The sequence below is a fragment of the Rhinolophus sinicus genome, chromosome 14 (assembly GCF_057876585.1).
Source record: "Rhinolophus sinicus isolate RSI-liver-muscle chromosome 14, RSI-T2T, whole genome shotgun sequence".
Lineage (NCBI taxonomy): Eukaryota > Metazoa > Chordata > Mammalia > Chiroptera > Rhinolophidae > Rhinolophus > Rhinolophus sinicus.
This window is the reverse complement of record NC_142514.1, coordinates 22,623,618-22,649,796: the sequence shown is the minus strand read 5'-3', so window position 1 is coordinate 22,649,796 and position 26,179 is coordinate 22,623,618. Positions and strand designations below refer to the sequence as shown.

At 51.3% G+C, this 26,179-nt stretch overlaps 1 protein-coding gene across 3 annotated transcripts in view; it reads left to right on the top strand.

Moving 5' to 3' along the window:
• TRIM62 (tripartite motif containing 62) overlaps window positions 1–25,164 on the top strand; it is a 30,925-nt gene extending 5,761 nt beyond the window's left edge. For 2 of the 3 annotated variants that reach the window (XM_088790986.1, XM_088790987.1), the window contains exons 3-6: window positions 8,368–8,463; window positions 12,973–13,229; window positions 14,033–14,148; window positions 22,846–25,164. In XM_088790986.1, the coding sequence (XP_088647112.1) occupies window positions 8,368–8,463; window positions 12,973–13,229; window positions 14,033–14,148; window positions 22,846–23,396 (1,020 nt within the window). In that variant the 3' untranslated portion in view covers window positions 23,397–25,164. The remainder of the gene's footprint in view (window positions 1–8,367; window positions 8,464–12,972; window positions 13,230–14,032; window positions 14,149–22,845) is intronic. The other variant, XM_088790988.1, reaches the window with a different exon arrangement.
• The last annotated feature ends 1,015 nt before the right edge of the window (window positions 25,165–26,179 follow it).

Sequence of the window (26,179 nt, the reverse complement as noted above, 5' to 3'; positions counted from 1 at the left end):
TCCTCCACCCAAGTGGAAAGTACTGCCTTCTCCGCACGTTTTCCCAGTCTGGGAAATGGAAGTGGGAACAAGACTGTCTGTTTCACGTGTAGGAGGGAGAGTAGCTAGCTATCCAAAAAAATAACAGATACGAAGGTACTTTATTTTGTACTGTCGACGGGGAGGCAGCCAGGTTGTCTGTGTCCTGGGAAGCAGCCTCTGCTGTTATTTTTCCCAGAGGTCAGGATTAATGTGCAAACAGCAGCCTTCATGGGGGCGAGGCTGGCAGTGAGTCAAACCCAGGGCTGGCTGCTGGCGTCTCTACTGCCCCTTCACAGGGGATCTGTGGGCAGCCAGGAATGACCTGTTCATCCAGGACACCTTGGCAAAGCACCGGCCACAGTGTAGAAACTTAGAGATGAAGTTGGGGGCCTCAGGACATTTATAGACAGAAAGGGTCTGGTGGGGAGTGACAACAGAAATAATAACTCTAAAAAAACACTGGCCAAAGTTATTGGGCACTTGCATTGTGCCAAGTACTATTAAGGGCATTGAACCCACACAACAGCCCGTTTTCCTTTCCCTGATCCCTGAGCCGGACTAGGACCAGCACCAATGTACAGATTATGACACTGAGGCTGAGAGGTTCAGTAACTTGCCCAAGATCACACAGCAAGTAGGAGGCAGAGCTGGGATCCAGACCCAGGTCTGTCTGGCTCAGAACTCACCCTCCTCACCAATGCTCTAACTGCCTCAAGGAGCACCAGTTGGGGAGACACCTCAGAAACCATCCAATTCCACCCTCTCCCCACTTTCTGGATGGGGAAACTGACTTGCCCAAGTGTAGACCAGAACTCAGCTCTCTGGACTCTCATCCAGTGCTATTTTCATCGCATCATTTACCTTTGGGAACTTGAGCTCTGCTTGGACACTTGGGATGGGTGTGGAAGACTTGGAGGTGGGTTGCATTTTGGATTCAGGGATTCATTCAATAACTTCTTCAGTTGCCACTCCTGCTATGGATTCTAAGGCCAGGGCCTGTGCGGGGCCCAGGAGAGAATGGACTGGCCCTAGCCCTGCTGTGGTCCTCTCTCCCTCTCAATTCTCACGCAACCCTATGAGTTGGGTCTCATTGCTCCATTTTTCAAATGAGGAAACTGAGGTTCAGAAACTGCTAAGTATCACTGAAGGTGGAACTTGCACTCAGTTTATCTCGGTGATCAGGGGCTGGCATGGAAGTGAGCACACATACAGGTGACTAGTTGTGGCGTGAGGGGAGGAGAGAATGGGAAAGTGAGGCTCCACCAGCTCGAGAAGGACCTTGTATACAACCATCCCTCATCCCAAAGAGTTTGGACTTGATCCTGGACGCTGGGGAACCAGGAATGGGTCTGAGCAGGCAAGCATGGCCTGTTCCAGTCTGCTCGGGGTGGACTGGTGGGAGAGCCTGGTGGGAAGCTGGAGGAGCAGCCAAGAGAGGTTGCCAGAGACCGCGAGGCTCAGAGTGGACAGGGAGGGCTGGGGCTCAAAGACAGAAAAAGTATACAAGAGTTCAGGTCTATCGAGAGAAGCAGCATTGGGTTCTGGGCATCGAAGACAGATTGGAGGGAAAGGAAAAAGGAGAGGCAAGTTCAGTTTTCCTTGTTAAGATTTCTGACATCCTTGGGTCAGAGAAGGGAAGAGAGAGCAGTACAGGGCATGGAGAAGGCCAGAGGCTCTTAAGCGCCTCCTATGTGCCAGCAGCACACTGGGCCCCTTCACAGGTGCTGTCTCATTTAATCCTCATCACAACCCCATGATTGGCTCTTATTCCCATTTGACAGATAAGCACAGGCCACAGTGTAGAAACTTAGAGATGAAGTTGGGGGCCTCAGGACATTTATAGACAGAAAAGGATCTGATGGGGAGTGACAACAGCAATAATAACTCTAAAAAAACACTGGCCAAAGTTATTGGGCACTTGCATTGCGCCAAGTACTATTATGGGCATTGAATGCACACAACAGCCCTTTTTCCTTTCCCTAATCCCTGAGCCGGACTAGATAAAGGCTCTGAAAGGTGGGCCCTGAGAAAAGAAGTGACCTGCCCAAGGTCATGCAGCAGGGATTTGAACCCAGACTTTTCTGATGCCAGAGTTCATGTTATCTCCACTGGGCGACACTGATCAGTGAGGGGGCTGAGGAGGGTCCCTGAAGCCAAGGGGCGATGGCTTCCTGTAGTGGCTTAGTCCTCTGGGCTGGGAGAGGAATGGCTTCTCAGGAGGGGAGGTCTGGCCTGGAGGACATGTGAGCCCTGGCTCTGTCCTCCCCATTGCTGCTGTCCCAGTCCGGGCCTCTCCAAACCTATGGGAGACATATTTGCATAATTGTTTTCTTTGGTCTGCCCCAGCCCTGACTCTGCCCCATCTTCGGAGGAAGAAGTGGGGAGCTGTGACTCCCATCCCCTCCTGCCCTGCCCCAGCTCTGATGGGCCCCTGCAGAGCCCGGGCTGACCTCCAAGGCCTCCTCTGTCCCCAACCCTCACCCAGCGAGCCCCATGGCCTTTCCAGCCTGTGACTCCACAGCCTGCCACATACCTGGCTCCAGCCATTCCCCAACTGGCCCTTACTTCTCACACTCCAGGCAAGTCCCTGCCTGACCAGTTCTCTCCACCTGCAATGCTCTGGCCCCACCCTGCAGACTTGAAGGAGCCCTGCCCATCTGTCTTCCCTGATCCTTTTTCCATTCAGAAATAAACTCTTCTAGACGCTCCCCAAGTCTGAGTCCCTATTTCACATATAATTGTAATTATTGTGATGATAATGACAACAGCTAAGAGTGACTGAGCACATCCTGAGCATCGTGTCAGGTCATGAATAAAGTCACCTAATCCTGCCAACACCACTGAGCCAGTGCTGTTATTAGCTGCACTTTACAGATCCAGAAACTGAGGTGGCAGGAGGGTGTCACAAACTTGGCGGCTGGACTCATTCCTAGGTGTTCCCTCCATGTTTAGCTTGTTCTCTCTGTAGTCTACCTATTCACGTTTCTGCCTCCCCCACTAACTGCAAACTCCTCAAAGGCAAGAACTGTGCCTACAGCCCCTGGAGTGGCCAGCCCAAAGCCAGCCCCTGGAGTGGCCAGGCCCAAAGCCTGACCATGGGTGACCAGACCTGATGGCTGTACTGAATTGAGTGGGAGACAGAGTGGCTGAGGAGTCAGAGCCCCTTACGTGCTGTGTGAGACCTTAGGCAAACTGCCTTACCTCTCTGAACCTCCGTTTATCCCTCTGTGAGACAGAGGTGATAACCTCTTGAGCTTGTGAGAATTAGGTGACATGACGCCTGTGAAATTCAAACCCAGATCACACCACCTCCAGCCCTTCTGGTTCTGAGCTCAGGCATCACAAGTACCCTCTCCTGCAGTTAGCTCTGTCACTTTAGGAGTTTATCAATAGCTTTCTGTTTCCTGCCTGACCTCTGCTGGGAGTAAATTATCCGGTTGTTTGGTTCTCCTCTGTCAATCTGTGTGGCTGTCGGCCAGTCAGTCCCTTTTCTTGGGCCTTACTTTCCTGTTCTAGAAATCCAGAGGGTTGAACCAGATGGTCCCTGGGGCCCCTTTCTGCTCTGGCCACCTGAAGAGGCAGGGAGAGGCCTGGACACAGTGAGGGGTGAGGACATGGAGAAATGACTGAGAAGCCTCATGTGGGACATTGTAACTGCTCTGTCTCCTGAGTGCTCAGTGTATACCAAGCTCTGCCCTATGAGGCTAAACGCTTCTTACTGTTATCTCATTTCACCTTCCCAGTGAGTATTATTATCCCCATTTCACAGTTGAGGGACCAGGGCACAGAGAAGTTAGGGTACCTGCTTAGAGTTACACAGCTAGTGCGTGGCCAAGCCAGTCTCCTATCTCAGGTCTGATCCCAGGCCTGGAAGGGAATGGGTGGGAGTGGGGGTGGGGTGGAAGCAGAGCTCAGGAACCCTGTGGGTTCCAGGGTTTGGTTTTCCTAAGCCAGCTGTTCCCTCAGACTCTGTAGCCCTCCTGGGGACAGCTGCCTGCCTAGAGCTCTCTCCACCTCCCACCCTTTCCGAGGTGAGCTCTGACCCAGCCTAACCTCTTTCCTGGCCAGACTCATTCTGCAAACTCTTACCCAAGTCACTCTGTGCTTGGCCTTGTCCTAGGTACTAAGAGTGTAAAAATTTATCACACACAGTTCCTACCCTCAAGAGTCCACAGTCTCGTGGGGGAGATTGACAGGTAACTTTGTAATTAACATGCAACATGTGCCGTAATGGTGCACGTGAAGGGCACTATACATGCAGGACCGTCTAAGGACAGTTTGGAGAGTTTGATACAAGGATTCTCAATGGAGGTGACATTTGATCTGGGTCTTAAGAGATGAGTATGTAAGGGGAGCAAAACGGGTGAATATTCCATAAAGAGGGAATAGCTGGTGCAAAGTCCTGGAAGACAACACAGCAAGATGCTTCGTGCCTCTACAGCAGCACTGTCCAATAGAACTTTCTGGAATAATGGAAGGTTGTGCATCTGTGCTGTCTGATACAGTAGCCACTAGTCACCTGTGGCTACTGAGCACTTGAAATGTGCAACCAGTGCAACTGAGGAACAGAATTTTCAATTTTATTTTATTTTAATTTCCTTTTAAGTACCCACACGTGGCTAGTGGTTACTGTATTAGACAGTGCAGGTCTGGACCAAGAAATAAGGCTGGAGAAGAAATCGGGGTGATGGGCCTTGAATACCATGCTCAGGTTTTGTGCCCTTCTTCCCAGACACCGTGGAAATATGGCAGAAGACGTGGGGACACATTGTCCTTTAGAACGGTCACTACAGCTGCTCTGCGGGGCACTTCAAGAGTGCGGGGGGCAGGGAGGAGGCTGGGGCCACAGTCCAGAAAAGAAGTGATGAAAAACCGAACAGGGGGAAGGAGGAGGGGGTGCAGAAGATATAAAGAGGAGAAAACAAATTCCAGATCAAACTTGAAGACTGATTGGATTGGTGGGTGGACAGTGTCAAGGATGATGCCCAGATTTCTGTCTTCGTTGGCAGTGGGGGTGGGGTGCCTTTCACCGAGATGGGGAACATGGGAGGAGGAGCAGATTTAGGGTCCCCTAACACTTCCAGCATTCACTGTGATGTTAATGTCTGTGTCCCTGTCTTTCCTTCAACTCATCTGCACCCTTCCTGAGGCATCATGGGCTGGGACTTGTCCCTCATCCCTCTCCCTGTTGCTTACACAGCACCACGTGGGGCCCAGGGAGGCCTCAGCATGTGTTTGTGGAATGGACAAATGAGTGTTCCATGGCTCCCAAGGTCCAAGAGGAAAGGGCAGGCCTGCTGTTCTTATGCCCCAGCCCTTGAAAGCAGGAAGGCGTTTGTCTGAGTCCCTCGGGTGCCCTGAGCAATGTGGGGAACGTGGCCTTCAGGGCAGTTTTCTCAGAGACCCTGAAGAGCTGCCTGGGTGGCTGGGTCTTTTATAGACCCATGAGGACCACCAAGGGGGAGTATTGTAGCGCTCAGGCCATGCATGCAAGCATCTTCATCTCAGCCAGACTGTCCTGAACTGGACAGACCCAAGGCCATCAGGGAGGGCCTGAGGAGCAGTCATTCTGCACTCTGAGGTGAATGAGATCCGTCTGCTGCAACGACTCAGCTGTACAGGAATCCATTAGGAACGACTTTCAGCTGTTAGTAATAGAGACTTGACTAAAGGAGCTGAAATTAGATGAGGGTATATTTCTCCTCCATGTGAAACAAGTCAATAGGAAAGGACCCTAGGCAGTGGTGTGCTGGAGCCAGCTTGCACTGGTTCCTAAGAGATGATTGTTCAAACCTCTTCCCAGCTCCAAGTCCAGTGACTTCACATTGATAGCTTGAAACTGGCTTTGGTGGGAGCATTTACATCATGGAAACTGGCAAGCACTGTAAATTGGGGCTTCCCCCCACCCCCTTTCCAGAGGGCAAGCTTCCTAGCACATCACTGAGTCCAGTGGTTGTGTGGCCACCCTGCAGGGACCCAGACTCCTTCTTCCTTCTACTTCTCTGTTTTCAGCATGTGACTTCCATCTTTATAGTTGCCTTATGGCCTGAGATGGCTACCAGTGTTCCAACCAGTATGTCTGTGCAAGTTCTCTACTCTCACAAAATAAGCTGTTCCTATTTTTCTATCTAACTGCTATTTTCATGCTGGTTTCTCCTCATCCTTCTCGGAGAAGCCTTCCCTGACCAACCTACCTAAACTCACCCGTCATCCCAAACAGCTTATTTGTTCTAGAGAACAGACTATAATAGGTAATTATGTGGTGTTAGTGTTATTTTCCTTGTTTATTATCTGTCTTCCCCACTAGATTGGAAGATCCCTGTGGGCAGGGACTCTGTCTGTCTTGTTCTCTGCTGTATCCCCAGTGCCTCAACAGTGCCTGGGACATAGTAGTTGCTCAATAAGTATTTGTGGCATGAATAATGGATAGTAAGCAAAGATCATTTTTTCTGCATTCTTCCTTTAGCATTTCATCGTAATTATTTTCCCATTTTGCTACCTAATATGTAAAATTAGTTGGACTAGATGTTTTTTGAGGATCCTCCCTGCTCTGATGAGATGACTGAGTAGGTAGGAGGTGTGAACAGGTAAGTCAGCTCCCTGGCATCACTCACAGCTCAGGCTGACTGGGAGACCCAGACCCTGCTCAGAGGCTATTTCCACGGCAATTCATTCACAGGTAAACTCCCTTGAGTTCCATCTCAGTCCCAGGCCATTGATGTTGTGCAGGGGATATGGAAAGGGACCATCGTAAAGGCCTGGAGGACTCATGGGCTAGTCTGAGGTTGGAGGAAGGACAGACAGGACAACAACGAGCTATGATAAAATGGGCTAAATGCTCAATCCAGCAGACAGCTGGACCCTGCATGGGGGGCACCCACCTCCACACCGCATTCGTTCATTTGACAAATAATTATTGAGGCCCTACTGTGTGCTTGGTACTATTGTAAGCACTGGGATAGAAGAATGAACAATGAACAAGCCAGACAGGGTTGCTACCCTCGTGACACTCACATTCTAGTAGAGGAGATGAGCCATAAACACATGGTCAGATAAATGAGCAAGACCATCCCAGACAGCAGATGGTTCTGTGAAGACACCGTGAAACAGGATGTGGGGACTCAGGGTGCAAGGGATGCTGCTATATGTGGGGGGGAGGGGGTGTCAAGCAAGACCTCTCTGAGGAGGTGGCATCTGAGTTGCTACATCAATGATGCAAAGGAAGCACAAAGGAGAGAATCTGAGAGTGGAGTTCACCAGAGTGGAGAGTGGAGGAAGCAGCAAGTGCAAAGTTGTAAGGTTGAAACAAGCGCAGAATGATGGAAGAACAGGAAAAAGGTCACTTTGGCCGGATGGGAGTGAGCGGGGAAGGATGGTGGAGAGAGAGGTGGGACCAGGGAATAAGGAGTGAGGCACTTGCTTCAGGCACAAGATTGAAGCAGGTGCCCCAAAACTCAGTCATCAAGATGAACAATATTTAACGCAATCTTTAAAAAAATCAAAATTGATGCAAAAACATCCCACCTATGATGAACAAAATGTTTAATTTTTAAATAAAGACAAGATCACTAGCAGTGCTGTGCTGAGCCATATTGGAACGTGAGGCAAAGGGAAAAGCAATAATACTGATCCTACCCTTATTTAACATTTTGATATGTCCCATTGTGGGTTTCTGTTCTTGTTTATCATGGGTGTCATCAGTGCTGCAAACATGTCAGCAGGGATCTCCAGAACCAGACTGCCTGAGTTACATCTCTGGCTTTATGCTTACATGCTTAGCTGTATGCTTTGGGGCCAGTCTCTTGTCCTCTCTGTACGCTTCTCCATTGGAAACTGGGGCTAATAGTAGTGCCCACCTCAGTGTTATTGAGAGGATTCAATGACCCAATACAAGCAAAGGGCTGAGAACAGTGTCCAGCCCACTGGAAGCACTAAGAGAATGTTGTCAGTTAATCTTAGCGATGACAGTGGTACAGTCTTGGTTCTCCTCAGAGGATTCTAAGCAAAGAGCGCCGGCCACCGCCAGCCACCAGATTAGGGTGGGACAGAATGTATGTGGAGGTTGATTGGAGACCAGGAGACCAGAAGCTCCTAGGCTGCCAAAGAGGAGGCTGTTGCAAAATTCCAGATGAAAGGTGGAAAGATGGGAACAGACTCTGGAAGTTCTTAGGAACAGAGTCTACAGGACTCGGTGGTTGTCGAACTGTGTTGGGAGGAGGGTACTGGAAGAAGGGAAGACAAGGCCGGGATAACTCCCAGCGCTCGCAGCGGTCCAGCCTGGGCTCTGCATCACCACGGAATACCTGGTCTGGCCCGCGCCTCCATCTCGGCCTTGTGTTGTTCCAGAGGGAGCTGAAGGAGCAGCTTCAGGCCCTTCAGGACAGCGAGCGGGAGCACACGGAGGCGCTGCAGCTGCTCAAGCGACAGCTGGCGGAGACCAAGGTGAACCTGGCCTGGGCACCCGAGTGGAACCGGCTGGGTCGGGGTGGGGGCTTCTCTGGGCGGGGCCAGCGGGGAAGGCGAGGGGCGGGGACTCGGGTTTGCTGTGGAGGCGGGGCTTCGAGGGGCCAAACTTCACATGAGAGGGGAGGAGCCTTTGGGGGGGGAGCCAAAGCTGGGGCATCAGCAAAGGTGAATGGGGCGGGACCCACTCCAGGTGACTGAGGTCAAGGGTTTTGGCCTGTTGCCTAGGTTAAAAGTGGAGCCCTTTCTCCTTTCCTGCTCCTGCAGGGGTCTTTTTTCCTCTCTCGTTATTAAATACGCCCATTCCCCAAGGAGCCAACGCTGAGCATGTTCCCTTGAAGATCTCCTGATGATTTGTGGCCCAATCCTGATATTACCTCCCCTTTTAAACTCAGGTCTTAGAATATGGACTGAAAAATAGGCCGAGCCCTGCAGTTTCTGGCTACAATGGTTTAAAAAGAAACGCCTTCTTTCTTGACATGAGAGGAAGGCCATGGGTTCTGATCCAGCCAGTAACTCACGGTATGACTTTGAGTAAAGTGCATACTTTTTGGGGGCCCCAATGTTCCTATCTGTTCTGGATTCTAGCACATTTCTAAGGAGCTCCCTCTAAGTTCCCCACACAGATAGCTCACTAACTGGGCAAGGGTCGCTTTGTTTTCTGCCCTGTCTTTCTGGGACCAAGAACTGGGGACCCAGACCCGGCTGCTAAGCTCTTGGGTGATTTAAGTCTGGCTCCTCTCCATGCAGGGACGCTGCCAGCAGCAGCTGGAGCAGAGCCTTAGGAATGCTCTGGGCCTCCAGAGGTCATCCAGGGGCCCGGAGAGCCCACTGGAAATCCAGATCTGTGCCCTAGCTTGGCCACCAACCCGCTGTGGGGTCTCAGGGAGGTCATGACAAACATTTCTTCAGAGAACATTCCCGAGGGCCTCTGAGCAGGACCCTCCACGGGCAACAGATGAGAAGCAGTCACAGGACTCTGGTCTATTTGCTTCTCACAGCCTCAGTTTCCCCATCTGCCTGGTGATTCTACCCCTCTCAGGTAAAGAGAAGCAACTGGAAGCCTCTATCTGGGTGAGAGGGGAATATTATGGTCTGTTTTTTCTCCCCAGCTTTCTCTTCTTTTCTCCACCCCTCCCCATTGTTTTTCTCCGCTGACCTCTTCCTCCCCTGCTTTCCTGTCCATCTGTCTACCTCTGGGGGGTCCTGTGGGGCCACCTTCCCCTGCAGTTCCCCCAGCCCTGCTTCCTGTCTGGACTGGGGTGTTTATACAAGAAATGCCTATGGATGCTTTGGAGGTCATATTTCACCTGGTGCCTGACTCCGCTTTCCTGCGGCGCCTGCCCCTCCAATGGCCCAGCCTGAGGGCCTGTCTGATCTCCCTCCCTGAGCCCAATGTTTTCCTTGGTCGGGCCTGACTGAGTGATGCATTCTTGGCAGGTTGTTTTTTCTGAAATGGCCCCAGCTTCTCCAAGCCCCCGTGTGTTCCCAGGGATGTGGTAGGCTGGGGTGGGGGCTGCTTTCCCAGCTACGGCACCAAAGGGATTGGGGGTGAGGCAGGGGTGGCTCTGCCCTAGGAAGAGCTAGAGTAACTGGGACACACCAGTTGAGCTAAACATTTCTCTGCTAGAAATTGTGTTTCCCATTCACTGTCTCTCTGATCATCACAGAATGTCGCCTCCATGACAGCAAGACTCCCAGAACCTAGCACAATGCCTCCCACAGAGTAAATAGTTATAGAACACATGAGTAGGTGAACAAAACAAAACTAAACATTATGAGGTAGGTAGGAACTGTTATCTCTATTTTATCAGCAAGGAGACTGAGGCACAGAGACTGAAGAATTGCCCTGAGGCCCCAGAGCTAGTAAGTGGCCAATTGGAGCTTCCTGTCCAATTCTGTCAGAGCCTGGTGCATATTCCAGCCTCATGCTGGGATCTCCTCAGCAAGATCTCTGGGTTTGTGGCCAGCAGACCAGGTAGGTCAGGAAACATGCTTGGGTCTCCTGGGTGGCTGTCACTCTGATGTTCTGCTTCTGAGCTTCCCTCTTCCTGCCTCTACCCATCGTCTCTTGTCCTGGAGACCCTGGGCTCCCACCCTAGAAAGGAGATGGAGTCAGCACCCACCTTTGCAGAGCAATCTTGGGCAAGACCCTTCCCTCCTTCACCTCTCAGGCAGGTCTTGACTGCCAGCCTTGTGCCAGGCGGTGGGATGGGCAATGGGGGCAGGTGGAGCAGGGCTGAGGAAGACATCACTCCCACCCAGGAGAGGTTGATCCACTAGCTGGGGAGCCATATAAAATGTGGGACAGTGGATTAAGAAGTATTTACAAATGCTCTGGGAATATTTACCTATTTAACTGCTGAAAAAGTTAGACAAGATGTCACAGTGGAGCTGGCTTTTGATCTGGGTCTTGCAGGGTGAGTAGGAACTTGCCAGTTGAATAAGTGATTTGTTCGGGGGCAAGGTGTCTGTCTATTCTAGGCAGGTGGGATTACAATAGAATGGCGCCAGAGAGGTAAGCTGGGATCAATTTAGGACGTCGAATGCCAGGCTAAGGAATTTAGCATTTTACTAGTCATCAGAAAGGTTCCTAAATGTCAGATCAGCTGTCACCAGTTTGTTCATCAGCAGGATTACTCTGGTGATGATTTCGTAGCCAAGACAGAGTTGGCTTATGGACCAAGAGAATTGGAGGGCCTGTGGGATCCCAGGGATATGTTTGGAGGAGGCAGGTGGAAAGATGAACGTGGTGCTCAGGAGAAATGCAAGGTCATCAATAAGGACTTGGGAGCCATCCTCAAAGCAGCAGGAGTAAAAATGAGGGAGGGCACGTAGGAGGAGAATGAGAGGCGCTGGCCCGGACAAGCCCTGAGGGACATGGTGGCATAGAGGGAGCAGCCACAGAGGTGGGAAGCAAACCAGAACTTTCGATTAGTAGATGGTGGCCAGTGGGCCAAACACTGCTGCAGCGTGGTTGAGGAGGGACCTGAAGTGTGACCATGGGATCTGGGGGCCTTTGGAGGGAAGTGGCAGATGATGCAGGGAGGGCTGGCCCCACCTTCCTCATGTGCGACCTGCCACTGCAGAAGCCTCAGCCTTCCCTGAATGAGGAGCTCAGGGAGGCCACAGGCAGCCTGGCTGCTCGTCCCCAGCCTCTCCTCCACCCCTTTGTCTGCCTGGCGCTCTGGGTGGGCATGCGCAGGGAGGCTGGCCCACTGCCAGCAGTTCTTCCTGCAGGCAGGCAGCCAAGACAGGGCGGGAGCTGGCCCTAATTGAGCCTTTGTTGAGCCTCCCACGGAGCCCTGGGCACTACGCACAGCAGGGTCCCTGACTCTGTGAACTCCCAGCCAGAAGCCCACAAAGTAAAAGTGCAGAGGCAGGCCCTACACGCTGCTGCAGCCTGGCCGCACTTCTGTGCCCGGTGCCGTCCTGACTCGTGCTGTTCCCTCTTCCTATCCCCCTCACCCCCAGTTGAGATCCTGCTCATCCTTCAGGCCATAGTTCAGAAGCCATCTCTCAATTAAGACTTCTAGAACATGCCGGTTAGAACTGATATCCTTTTAATAACCAGGCTCTTTCTCTGCACCTCAAACAATGCCATGCATTTTGTGAACATTCCCTCATTTGATCTTCACCATAACCCTGCAATGTAGTTGTGTCCCCCTTTTCTCACATAAGAAAACTAAGATTCACAGATATTAGGCAATTAAGGCTGTCACAGCTAAGACCCAAAGCTAGGATCCTTACCTAGGCCGTTGGGTACCATAGCCCATGTCCTTAACCACTCAACTCCCTCCTGGGCCTGCCATACCCGTGGGGACCAAGAGAACCATGAACATCCATGTTTGCCTCATTTGATAATGGTCTTAACCTCCAGCTCTTGTCCCTTGGCCAGAGGGTCTCAGGGGTAGCGGGATAGGGCAAGTGGGCACCAAGGTTTGCCCAGCACATTGCAGTTTATAACGCTCTCTGATATCTGTCATCTTTGCTTGAGCCCATGAATGATTTTTTAAAAGTAAAGACTTCACTGTGTCCCAGATTGAACTCAACATCTCCCTGCCCCCCTCTCATCCTCCCAGTTTCTTTCCCACCCCATTCTCCAGCTTCCCACCCCTCTGACCCCCAAGTCAGAAATCTGGGCGTCCTCACCTTTCTTGCCTGTAGCCAGCCAGCCAGTCACCAGGGCCAAAGGTGTCTGATACCCTAAATGTCTTTCAAGTCGTGTCCCTTTGCTGATCCTCTAGTTCAAGCCTCATTGTCTCACCCAGACCATCTCACTGTTTCCTAATGGGGCACATAGAATCATTTGCAATCTCATGCCAGTCCTTTCATACCACCATGCTTTTGCATGTGCCATTCCCCCAACCAAGCATGCCCCTTCCCTCCCTTTCCTCTCTACATGCCAAGGCTCTCGGTTTCCTCCTCTCACCCAGGGATCACCCTGTCTGCTCTCCCTGACATAACCCCTGATGACTGTCCCCACAGTCTTCCACCAAAAGCCTGCGGACCACCATTGGCGAGGCCTTCGAGCGGCTGCACCGGCTGCTGCGTGAGCGGCAGAAGGCCATGCTGGAGGAACTGGAGGCAGACACAGCACGCACACTGACTGACATCGAGCAGAAAGTCCAGCGCTACAGCCAGCAGCTGCGTAAGGTGCAGGAAGGGGCCCAGATCCTGCAGGAGCGGCTGGCTGAAACTGACCGGCACACCTTCCTGGCCGGGGTGGCCTCGCTGTCCGAGCGGTAAGTGCCCGCCTGTTGGGGGCCTTCCCCAGGTGTGTACCCCTACCCCAGCCCATGCAGAGCGCTGGGAATGGAGGCAGACGGGGTGGTTAGCAGAGAATTCATTCATTCACATCTTCATCAAACATATAGGACATCTGCTGTGTTCCAGAGCCCGGACTAAAGCTATATGTCTTAATATATACATATACAGTATATTACTTGTGTTATATTATATTATGTATATTATATTATAAATTTATATATTGTTTATAATAACATGGATATTATGTATAATAAATAATAACATTTATACTATTATAACCCTACGAGACCCCTTGAAGGTAGTTTCCACCATCATCCCCATTTCACACATGTAGAAACTGAGGCACAGAGAAGCTAGATCAATTGGCCATCTAGTATGTGGGGAGCCAGGGTTCAGGTCTCTCGGGTCCCATAGCACGTTTAATAATAATAACACTTAATTATTGGTTTGTTGATGATCAATACTGATAGCTAACATCATGTATTTGGTGTTGACCTTGAGGCAAACACTGTGCTAAGCGTTCTATGTATGTTCTGCCATGTAATCCTCACAACCTACAAGGCAGGTGCCATGATAGCACCTATTTTAAAGAGGAAGAAACTGAGGCTAATAGCTAGCGAGGTAGGAAGTGGTACAATCAGGCACTTGAATCTGAGGCTGGCAGACTTCACATGCATGACTTGTCCTATGTCAGCTGCCCTGAAGGTGGCTGTCAGGCCCCAGCATTGGGACAGGAATCCAGCCCCCAATGCAACCTGCTCTCCCGCTCTCCTTCCAGGCTCAAAGGGAAAATCCATGAGACCAATCTGACATACGAAGACTTCCCAACCTCCAAGTACACAGGCCCCCTGCAGTACACCATCTGGAAGTCCCTGTTCCAGGACATCCACCCAGGTAAGGCCCTGCGTGCCACTCACCAAAAGGCAAGGATTATCGTGGGCTGAAGCTACATGGGGCAAATCCCAACCCACGCCCCTTTCTACAGCGTGGGGGCAGGGCAGAGGGCTGAGAAGAGTGCCTTGCTGAACACTTCCTGTCATTCCAGGGCCTGTGCTGGGCACCTGAACAATCGCTCAGCTCCAGGAATCCAGGATGTAGGTTATTAGTAATCCCATTCTCTAGATGAAGAGACTGAGGCCCTGGGACGTTCACTTGTTCATTCTGTAAGTACGGTATATGTAAAGCACCTACCTCCCACCAGGCACTATTCTAGGTGCTAGAGATATAGCAGTGACCAAAACAGGCACAAATCCCTGCCCTCGTGGGTCTTACATCCTAGGGTGTAAGAGAGAAAGGAAACAAAAGTAAATAAGGAAAATACATAGTTTATTAGATAATTATAAAGGATGAGGAAGGGGTCTCGGGGATGCCGAGGTAGGATAGAGATCTTAGGTAGGGTACCCAGTTAGAAGACCTCACTGAGAAGGAGGCATGGGAGAAAAGACCTGAAGGAAGGAGAGCGAGCCATGTAGGCACCCAGGGAAGAGTGTTCCTGGCGGTAGGAATAGCAAGTGCAAAGGCCCTGAGGAGGAACAAGCCTGGCATGTTCAAGGAACAGTAAGGGGACTAATGTGGCTGGAATGGAGTGAGTGAGGGGAGGGGTTCAGGTGAGGAGGTCAGGGAGGTAGCAGTGGCCAGACCATGAGGGCCTATAGGCCAGCGTGAGAACTTTAAGTTTTATGCTGAGTGAGATGGGAGCCATTGGAAGGTTTGGGGTGATGACGTGACATGAGCTGGCTTAAGTTTTTAAAGGATGCCTCTGGCTGCTGGGTTGAGAAAAGACTGAAGAGGGTAAAGGGTGGAGGCTGGGTTAGGAGACTCCTACGGTAATGCAGGTGAGAGATGATGGCCGCTTGGAGCAGGGTGGTGGCAGTGGAGGTGGTGAGGAGTGATCGGTTGTCGGATGTATTTTGAAGGGAGAGCCGATAGGATTTGCTAATAGGTTGGATCTCAGGTGTGAGAGAAAGAAGGCAAGGAAGCCTACAGCGATGGCGGCGAGGTAACTGGAAGGAAGGAGCTGTGAGCATGTGAGGTTCGCGAAGCCAGTAGACGTCCCAGTGCTGATGTGGAGAAGGCTGACAAGTCTGCAGCACAGGAGAAAGGTCAGGGCTGGTGTCAGCAGCACACGCACAGTACTGAGTGAGCCTGAATGAGGTCACCTCGGAAGTGAGGGAGGTGGAAGAGACGGAGGGCCACTCTAACATGTGGAGCCTTGGGGTACTCCTAGAAGTCAGGGACAGGAGGGGACTCAGCCAAGGAGACTGAGAAGGAGCAGCCAGAGAAGTGGAAGGGAAACCTGGGATGTCCTGGAGGCCAAACGGAGGAAGTGGTTCCAGGAGGAGAGAGTGGCTAGTGGTGGCAAAGGCTGCTACGTCAAGTGTGGCAGAACCCAGAACCGACTGTTCTCCAGGGCTAGCGACATGGAGAAGACGTCTTTGGTGACGCTGACAAGCATTGTTTCCGTGGAGCAATAGGGGCAAGCCCAGTGGAAGCATCCAAGGGAGAATGAGAGGAGAGGAAGTGGAGACAGCACGTGGAGACAATACATTCAAGGAGTTGTAAGGAAGGAGAGAGAATGTGGCAGTGGCTGTTTGTGAAGACAAGAAATTAACAGCATATTTGTGGCGTGAAGAGTGATGGGAAATGCCCAAGAGAAGGCCGAATTGAGGGTCTAGGAGAGAGAGTTGCTGGAGTAAGAGCCAAGGAGCGGGATCTGCTGCTGCCTCTGCTGGGAGCTCAGAGAAGGTAGAATAATGGGCACTGAGCAGAGGGGCAGTGGGCGGGGGGCTCGTGGGAATTCTCTGCTGATGGTTCACCTTTCCCAGTGAGGTAGGAAGCAAGCTCATCCGCAGAGATGAGGATGGGTGAGAGGAGGTAATGGGATGCTTGCTGAGAGAGGGGAAGGTCTGAACAGGTTTCTAGTAGAGTTAGTAGATCCTGGAACTAGGAAATCAATGCCTTCCTGAAATCACACAACCCACAGGGCCTCGGATTCCAGCCTATTGGCAACATGGAACCTATGCGTTCCTGAGTCAGGCATGATGTCCTTTAGAGGCAAGACAAGGATATAGAAGGGAATATTCCCTAGGAGACAGGCACTATTATCCTCATTTTTTCAGGTGAGGAAACTGAGGCAAAGAGCTGTTAGGGACTTGTCCATGGTCACAACCTACAGCCAGGATTTAAACCCAGATCTGTCAGATCCCTGAGCCTGTGTCCTTACCCCCTAAACTAACCAGCCATTCTCTGGCCTCATACCAACCCTGGAAGGCTGCTGGAGAGACTGAGGCTCAGAGAGGCTCACTGGGTCACACAGCAGTCAGAGCTCTTTCCACCTGTCTGGATTCATTCTTTCGATGTACAAACATTGAAAGTTCCTTGAGGCACTTTCAGGGTTCCGAGGCGACAGATGGACAAATAGATCCTGACAGTCCAGTGGGACAAGGGCTATGACAAGCAACTTCCACAGTGCCCAGAGAGAGCAACAAGAGGCTCTGGATGGGGCAGAGGAGGAACCAGGGGGTGGTGAACATCGCTGGACAGATGATGTTTGAACTGGGTGCTGAAAGCTGAGAGCTTTGCCACTCAGGGAAGAGTGGAGCCTGGAGGTGCAGGCAGCCCCTGGTGTTGGGAACTGCACAGGCAAAGGCAGGGGGGAGGGCAGGGTCATGAGTGATCCCAAGATGTTCAGGATTGGGCGTTCCCAGGAGGGATGGAGAGGGGCTGAGGCCAATCACTGAGGGTGTGAATGCTGGACAGAGGTGACTGAAGGCCTCATTACCCATTTGACAGAAGTGAAGACACACCTCCTAGTACTCTTAAATCTGGATCTGTGCCCTTGTTGACAAAGAGGTCAGTAGTTGGGGGGAGGGCCCATTTTCCAGCAGACGAGGTGGGGCTCCAGGCTATCCTCCTGGGATGGGGGTCTGTGTGCTCCCAGCCTTGGAGAGACCTCCACATGGGGACCCAGGTGGGTGAGGACCACGCATGGGTGAAGCAGCATAACTCAAGGAGACAAGCAGCACGTCCAAGGGCCCTGCCCCTCCCCAGCCACTGACCCAGGGAAGCTCCTCAAGCACACTGTCTCAGAGCTCTCTTTGTCTCAGCTGCCACCTACTGCATCCCTGTGACAACTCAGAAAGGCAAGCAAGGCACCTCAGCCTGACAATCAAGGCCCTATGAGATCTGGGCCCTGCCATTCTCTCATTTTCCCCTTCATATCACACTCAGCCACAACTGAACCATCTTCAGGTCTTAAATGAGCCATATCCTCCCACCTCCACACTTCTGCACATGCTGTTCCCTCTGCCTGGAACCCTCTACACAAACCTCAATCTTTGATGACTAACTCCTACTCTCCTTCGTGTCTTTGTTTATAAATACCTCCTCTGGGAAGCCTTCCTGGATTTCTCCAGGTAGCCCTGGGCTTTCCTGGTCTCACTGTTTTGTCCGTTTCTATGTGGCTGCCTCTGTCACTAGACGATGAGCTTTGAGGGGGTTTCAGTCAGAACATCCTGGGATCTGATTCGTTACTATATATCGCCAGCAGCCAGTACAGTAAATGTCTGTTGATGAATGAAGAAAGAAACAAATAAGTCCTAGTCTCATTTCTGCTATTAGAATAGTGCCTGGCAGAAAGTCGGTGCTCAATAAATATTGGTTGAAGAAACTTGCCACACATCCTTGGACAAGCTACTTCTTCCTTTGAGCCTCAGTTTCCTCCTCGGTAAAATAGGGTTGCTAGTGTTCCCTTTTCAACTCCCTTACAAGTGAGCACATGGATATGGGAACTTGCTGCTTGACCCAGAAGAGTTTCTCAAGCTCTGCACTGTTGGCATTTGGGGCTGGCTAATTCCTTGTTGGAGGGGGCTGTCCTGTGTGGTAGGATGTTTAGCCGCATCCCTGATCGCTACACAGCTACATGACATACCATCCCTCCCACTCAGTGACAACCAGAAACGTCTCCAGACATTGCCCAATGTCCCCTGTGAGGCAAATCACCCCGGTTGAGAACCACCGCCCCAGAGAAAGCTGCCAGTGGGAGGGGAGCTGAGGGAGCAGTAGTGTGTGGCCTGCACATCCTGCCAAGGACAGAGGCCCCTGAGGAGTGCAGAGAACAGTGACCTGCTTAAGCAGGACCCTTCTTTTGTCTGTAGGGCCTGTGAAGTCACTCTGGTTCCTTTGCCAGCACTAAGGCCTTTTATGCCCAGATGGGAGGGGCAGGAACCCCCAGGGATATAGCCCATGGATTCTAGCAGTTTCCGGCCTGCCCCCTCTTCCAGCTCAGGCTTCCTGTTGGGTCACCTGAGAACTCCACCTAGCACCTGTCACTCCTCTGCTCTGGAACCTTCACTCTCCACTACCACTCCCCCACCCCCACCCCCTCAACCCCACCCTCCGTCCCACTCTTCAGCTGACATTGGAAACCCTCCTCCAGCTGCCTAGCCTGATTGCCCCAGCTCCCAGGCACAAAATTTCTCCCCAGCCAGGCCAGATGGCCATTGTCCCAAAGACACAAGACTCTGCTCCATTTGCTCGTACCACCTCCCTCTCCTGGGCTGCTCTCTCCTCCCCCTGCTTATCTGAATCCAATCATTTTGGATTCCAGCATGTTCACTGCTTACCTAGCTGTGTGACCAGGTCAAATTGCTACCCTCTCTGAGCCTGTTTCTTCATCTGTAAAACAGACATTGGGAAGGTGTGATTTATCTCCCAGGATAGGTGTGAGACTTAAATAAAATCATTTATTTGTGATAATAATCATGAAACTTAGTAAGTACTTGATACCTGTTTATTATTATTATGAATATCAGATGGTTCCTTAGTCTTGCTGAGCAGGCTCTCTGGGATCACACAAAGGAAAGAACATGAGTGAAAAGACCTTAGCTCGAGTAACAACTCTACTTCCACCCCAAGTGGCAACCTGAGCAAGTCACTTAACTCAGAGAAGTTTCCTTGGGGCCTCAGTTTCCTCTTCTGAAAAATGGGTACAGTAATTTGTGCTCCTGAGGCTATTGTGGGATTCCCATCAGCTAGTGGGTGGAAAATGTTTCTTGACGGCCAGCACTGTGCAGCTGATGGCCTGAGGAGGAGGGAGGCCTGAGGGACCAGATTTTTTTAAGGGCTGGCCAGAGGAAAGAGCTGATGGTATCTCCTGTCCGGCCTCTGCAGGCTCAAAGCCACTGTCCTTGAGAACAAAGATGAACACTCCACTTGCTGCCAAGGGATGGTACTGGGCTGTGGGGATTCTCTGCTGCTTGGACCACTGTAGAGTGTGGTTAATGATGGTCTGGAGACATTTCCTGGGGCCTCAGCGGTCCATGCTCCTTCTCAAATGCCTTCTGACCTCAAGGTCTCAGAGAGGCTTAAATGGACGGAGAACCCACCTGGAGACCAGATGGGCTGCCTGCTTTTTGTTTTTACAAAAGAGTGTCTTGGGACCTAGAAAAGAGCTCTGACCTGTAAAATAGTGAACCCCAGGAGACTAGATTTGTTTTCCTGAGTATGTCACCTCTCCTGAGGATAAAGGATGGGTGGAGGTATTACCTGACTTCCCAGAGGGGGAAAAGGTGTTGCCATGTCCTCTTCTGGGTCTCTCTCTGACCTCAAGGCTGTTATTCCTGCCAGGCCTTGTCTCAGGGAGGGCTGCAGGAAGGCCCAGAAGACAGGACCCTCTGTTTAAGGTAAAGTGGGAGGCGCTGGAGGTGGCCCTCAGTCCACTCTTTGGGGTGTGAAAACCTCGTAAGAGTTGGGCCATGCCTTCTGCCTAAGAAGAGCGCCAGGCCCACCCCTCAGCCCCATCTTCACTGCCCTAGGCCCACCTACTGAGTGGCAGGTCCTGCCCTCACCCAGTCCCCTGGACTTCTCTGCCCAGAACCTGGCACTCAGTGCAGGATTTCCTGCTTCCTGTAGGCTCACCTCTGTCGGCCCAATCTCAGAACCACTGAGAGCCCACCTGGCTGCCTCCCAGAGCACCCTCCCCACTCGTCAGTGGCCCTGGAAGTGGCCCATGTTGCCCTACATAGGCTTAAGAGTTTGGGGCTGAGCCCTCCTGCCTGTGTGCTACTGTCTGCCCTCCCTCCCCCATTTCTTCTGCCCTGAGTCACAATTTCTGCCTGTTGCTGGTCTCCTCAAATCATCCTGGGCACCTCAGATATAAGGCCCGGGTTCCTGTGGGCACTCAGAACTGCTGCCCACACTTTGGCACTGTGCCTGCTCTGCCCCTCTGCTTTAGACCCACATTACACGGCCAGTAGGAGTGGCCCCATCTGTGTCTGATTAGATTCTTCTCTCCTTAGCTCCCCCCCCCCCCGCACACACACATACATACACTTCCTACACCCCCCTCCACCTCTCACATCCTGACCCCACTGTGGGAATTCCTACATTACACATGGCAGGAGCTGTACTGTGACCAGATGACATGGTAACACTTTGATTCTCTGATTCCTTCTCATGGCTCTTCCTCTTCAATGTCCCCCCGCCCCCCAATAGAGAATTATGTTTCCATTGACCCCTCTATTCACAGGGCTAATTGTTTCCATGCAGCCCTCTGAGTTCTAAGAACAGGAAAGAAGAGTGTAAAATGCAAAACGAAATTTACTCCTGACAGTTCATGGAAGGAGTTTGATATGACAATAGTCAGCTTTGTTAGTGGATGTATGTACGGACAGAAGCACAATTCAAGGGCTGGCTGTTGCTCCCTGTTGGGGACAGTCGCCATCATTGAGGCATTTTATTTCTGTGCATGTACACAGCCAACAGCGGTGACTGAAGTAGGGGGTGATGCTCCAGCCAAATGTAACCACGTCCCTGCTCCACCAATACGGAAAACACCGGACAGCCGGATAAAGTCCTTCCTTCATTCCGAGGAACTGGTGACAGGATTCCTTCTTCCTACCTTTCCTACCCTCTGTCTTGCTTTGGCCTGGAAATGGTCATCCAGGCTAAGGAAGGCTGCTTCCAGGTCCCCCCTTCTTCTGGCTGGGCATCAGCTCCCTCAGGGAGGAAAGAGTAAACAGAGACCTCAGCAAGGGTTCATGAGACTTGGAGAGCCAGACCGGCTGAGCCAGTGTGGCCAGCCAGTTGTGGCCAGCCCAGAGCCAGGTGACCCAGCCTGTACTGCCTGCCCAGAGAGCAACACAAGCTGGCTCAGTTTAGTTTGGTGAGCCTTTTCATGCGCTGGGCACACAAGGGACAGCCTGTTTGGATAGTACACAGTCCTTGCCCTCCTGGGAAGATGTGGGCATAGAAAACTGTTCCCCATATTGGGAGAGGGCACAAACAAAGTCAAGGAATCTCAGAGAAAAGAGTGAGCACACTTGCTGAGCAACCAGGAGGTCTTCCCAGAGGATGAGCCTTGGAATTGAGCCCTGTGGTGGGTGATCACACAAGCAGAGAAGGGGTGGTGGAGGAATAGCCTGAGTGAAAGCCTCGGGCCTGAGTGGTGGGGGGTGGCCAGTGAGAGGTAAGCTGAAAGAGAGAGCCGGGGCCGGATGCACTTGGCCTTGATTAGTCCTAGCTCTGCCAGTGTTTGCTGGGTCACCTGAGACTAGTCATGTCTCCTCTCCGTTTTCCCCATCTGTCAAATGCGAGAGTTGGCCTCGAATTAGTGATTTTTCAGCTTTTTCAGACTCAGCATCTACTTCTCATAACAAATAATTTGGAATGTCTGAAGGAGAGAATGACCTTTACACAATTTCAAGTATATACATCCACATACCTATGTATATGCTCTGAATATAATATAAAGGAAAAGCAGAAGGAAATTATTTATAATAAAATAATGTGGCTGCTCACTCACACCGACACTAGAAAACGTAATGAAGTAGTCAGGTAAAACCCCATTCTGTCTCAAATGCAGCCCAAAATAGGTAGGTCATCAGTCAGTGGCATTGTTCTTAGAGATGTAGTTTCCAAAAACATTAACAATTCTCCGTGAAGTTCCAAACAAAACAAATTCAGTCATCTCTCAGCTTACATGACAGTTGCATTCCAAAATACTCAGTGTATACTAAAACTGTACAAAAAGCATTTCGTGTTTATACATAAAATGGAGTTAAGTTGTATTTTGAGATCATTATAAAATAGATTTTTCATCCACATGTATACCTGGTGGAACTTTTGAAAATTACTGGGTGGGGGGGAGCATGTGACTGCCCTGTGCATTTCATTCAGGGCATTTAGCATCCCTCGACCCCATCTAACACCCTCACAAATTTCCAAATCACCCCGAGGGGGATTATTCAGCCCCTGGATAATCGTTAAGCTCCCTCCCAGCTCTGAAATCCCCTACTTCTGGACCTCAGTCTCGTTTGTTCAACACACTTTTGTGGGAGTGCCCACCACATCCGTACTGAACAAGCAGCCATAGCTCCTGCTGCCCTGCAGCCAACTTTAAATCTGGAAGGACCTCAGCCATCACCCTTCCATTTTACAAAAAGGAGGCTGAGGCCCATAGAGAGCAGGCTTGTATTCGGCACCACACAGCCTCCTGGGGACCAACCAGAACCCAGCCCTCAGGCAGGCACCGCAGAACGGGTCCACAGCCTTCTCTCCGCTCACTTTCTCACCCTCCTTCATCCCCGGCAGTGCCAGCCGCCCTGACCCTGGACCCGGGCACCGCCCACCAGCGCCTGATCCTGTCCGATGACTGCACCATTGTGGCCTATGGCAACCTGCACCCACAGCCGCTGCAGGATTCGCCCAAGCGCTTCGACGTGGAGGTATCGGTGCTGGGCTCCGAGGCCTTCAGTGGTGGCGTCCACTACTGGGAGGTGGTGGTGGCGGAGAAGACCCAGTGGGTGATCGGGCTGGCACACGAGGCCGCGAGCCGCAAGGGCAGTATCCAGATTCAGCCCAGCCGCGGCTTCTACTGCATCGTCATGCACGACGGCAACCAGTACAGCGCCTGCACCGAGCCCTGGACGCGGCTCAACGTCCGCGACAAGCTTGACAAGGTGGGCGTCTTCCTAGACTACGACCAAGGCCTGCTCATCTTCTACAACGCCGAGGACATGTCGTGGCTCTACACGTTCCGCGAGAAGTTTCCGGGCAAGCTCTGCTCCTACTTCAGCCCCGGGCAGAGCCACGCCAATGGCAAGAACGTGCAGCCGTTACGGATCAACACTGTCCGCATCTAATGCGGCGGAGGGAGACCACAGGCGCCTGGACCCTGACCTCCAGCCAGAGCCCTGTCCAGGAGACACGCCCTCGGCCACCCTGAGCTCTCAGGCCAGTTGTTTACCTTCAGTCTCCCTTTCCTTGTCTGTAAAACGGAGGCTGTGCTCCATGATTCCTAAACTCTCTTCCAATATTGATGTTCTGTAGCTCTGACCTTGATGGGGATCCAGCTTTGGTCCAAGGATGTGACATGTCTTCTCCTCAGGGCAGCCCCTGCCCAACCCTCATCCCCATTCTCCCAGGGGCAGGGGACTGTCTCCCTTTGTCTCCCTCCTGCCCGCATGCCCTGACGTCATATTGTGTCAGAGTGTTGTTACCAGCAATTGGCAGCCTGAAAGACACATGGAACCCTCTCATGCTCCCAGGCCTAAGACTTGACCCTGACCAAGCTAACGATGGGCCATTTTACCCCTGACCCCAGCCAACAATGGACACAGGCAGTAGCTGGTCCTAGGGTGGTCTGAGAACACCCTCTCCTTCCACCTCTGGTCCAAGAGCTTAATGGTTCCTGCTTTCCCTCCCTCACCCCAAATCTGCAGGTAGAGATGATGCTGTGACCTGTGGAAGGACCCCAGTAGTTGAGGCTACATGTTGCAGTCACTGGGTTACCACTTTCCTACCCATAGGTCTAAAGGTAGGATGATGGCACGTCCCAAAGCTGATGCAGAGCCCAGTAGCCTAAAGGCAGCTGTAGGACAAGCATCAATGGATGAAGGAGATACTTCAGCTTGGATAAGGGTCCAGCCAGGCCTCCTGGACCAGGCTAGGGTGTGGGGAGGCTGCGGGAGCAGTTGTGTTAGTGAGGACCTGAGTACTGGGAGGGGCTGTTGGCTGGGACCTCTCATCAAGCTTGAAATCTATCTCCGTTAAGATCCTGTTGTAGAAAACAAGAGCTGCTTTAGCTAGCTTAATTAGATAGGATTTATGAACAGGTCCCTGATGGCTGTGCAAAATGAAGGGCTGGAGGAGCAGACTTTTTGCTGAATTTCCAGGAACAGCTCCCAGATGCCAGATTCATCATGTCTCTCCTGACCAGGAACATTGCTCCCATGTGCAGGAAGCCACTGCTTCAGGAAGCCGCTGACTGCTGCTCTCTGTGCCAGCAAATGGATGACCTGAGGCCTGTCTCTCTCCCGCTCAATTCAGTTCCCAAATCCAAATCTCTATGAGGGATTCTATTTGAGAAAACATAAATCAGATCCAGAACCTTGGCTGGAAGGGGGTCTGGGAAATGTCATTTTCTTCTTTCCAGCCTCAACCATACAAAGAGGCCCAGCAGAAGGAAGTTAGAATGGATGTTGAACAAGCCCATCCACGGTGTTTGCCAATGGAGTCTACCTCCAGGCCTTGGCTTTGAAGCAGCAAAGCCTCCAGATGTCCTGCTCTGTGGCTCTGTCCCTGACCAAGGACAGGAGCCCAAGGGATAAACCTGCAGGACCGAGCTGAAATGTCTCTCCAACCTTGGCTTTCCTTTCTAGTCCTGGGGCCTAGATTCTGAACTTGGAGTCTCTGACCACACCCATCCTAAAGGAGCCAGAACTAGCTGAACTTGGGGGGCTCCCACCTCACAACTGCTGCCCACATGGGCCTCACTTGGGCAGGAGGACTTCTCCGTCTCACCCCACCCTTCATCTACCAGAATCTGGGCCACCGTCAGGAGTATTTTTATTTTAAATGTTGCCCATTTTGTGAGTTATGATGAATTTGTATTAAATTAAAGTTACAGGATACCAGTGGTCAGTTCCATTCACTTTGACAAAGAAAAAGGTCTATCTATTCTGTCTCAGCCAGGTACATACATTAGCATGGCTAATCCACAAAGCACCTTACTGGGTAGATACGAGATCTGATAATTAAGTTCGCAAACTTGTTGCAACAATGTTACTAACTTTTTTTTATATATCAGAGGGATTATTCATTATGAATTTGTACCAACTGGACAAACAGTTAATCAAGTTGACTATTTGGAAGTGCTGAGAAGGCTGCATGAAAAAGTTAGACGACCTGAACTTTTCGCCAACAGTTCATAGCTCTTGCATCACGACAATGCACCACCTCACACAACACTGTCTGTGAGGGAGTTTTTAGCCAGTAAACAAATAACTGTATTGGAACATCCTCCCTACTCACCTGATCTGGCCCCCAGTGACTTCTTTCTTTACCCAAAGATAAAGGAAATGTTGAAAGAAGACATTTTGATGACATTCAGGACATCAAGGGTAATATGATGACAGCTCTGATGGCCATTCCAAAAACAGAGTTCCAAAATTGCTTTGAAGGGTGGAGTAGGTGCTGGCATCCATACATAGCTTCCCAAGGGAGTACTTTAAAGGTGACCATAGTGATATTCAGCAACAAGGTATATAGCACGTTTTCTAGGATGAGTTCACGTGCTTAATTGTCCTACCTCATAGTATTATGCCCATTTTACAGAAGTGGAAAAATGAGGTTCAGAGAGAGCACATGACTTGCCTACAGCCCCATGTCTCACATTGGTAAGTGATGGATCTTGGATTAGAACTGAGTTCTAAAGTCAGCATTCTCATACCTACTAGCCAGGAAAACTGGCAGTCTGCCTGGAGGAAGGGGTGGTGGTAGCCTTGGGAGCAGAGGGGATCTTGTGAGACAGTGGCAAGAATCTGGTCTCTGAAATCCCACAAACGGCTGAATCCAGGCTCTATCACTGTATGACTTTAGAGAATGACTTAACCTCTCTGGGCTCAGTTTTCCCACGTGGAAAATA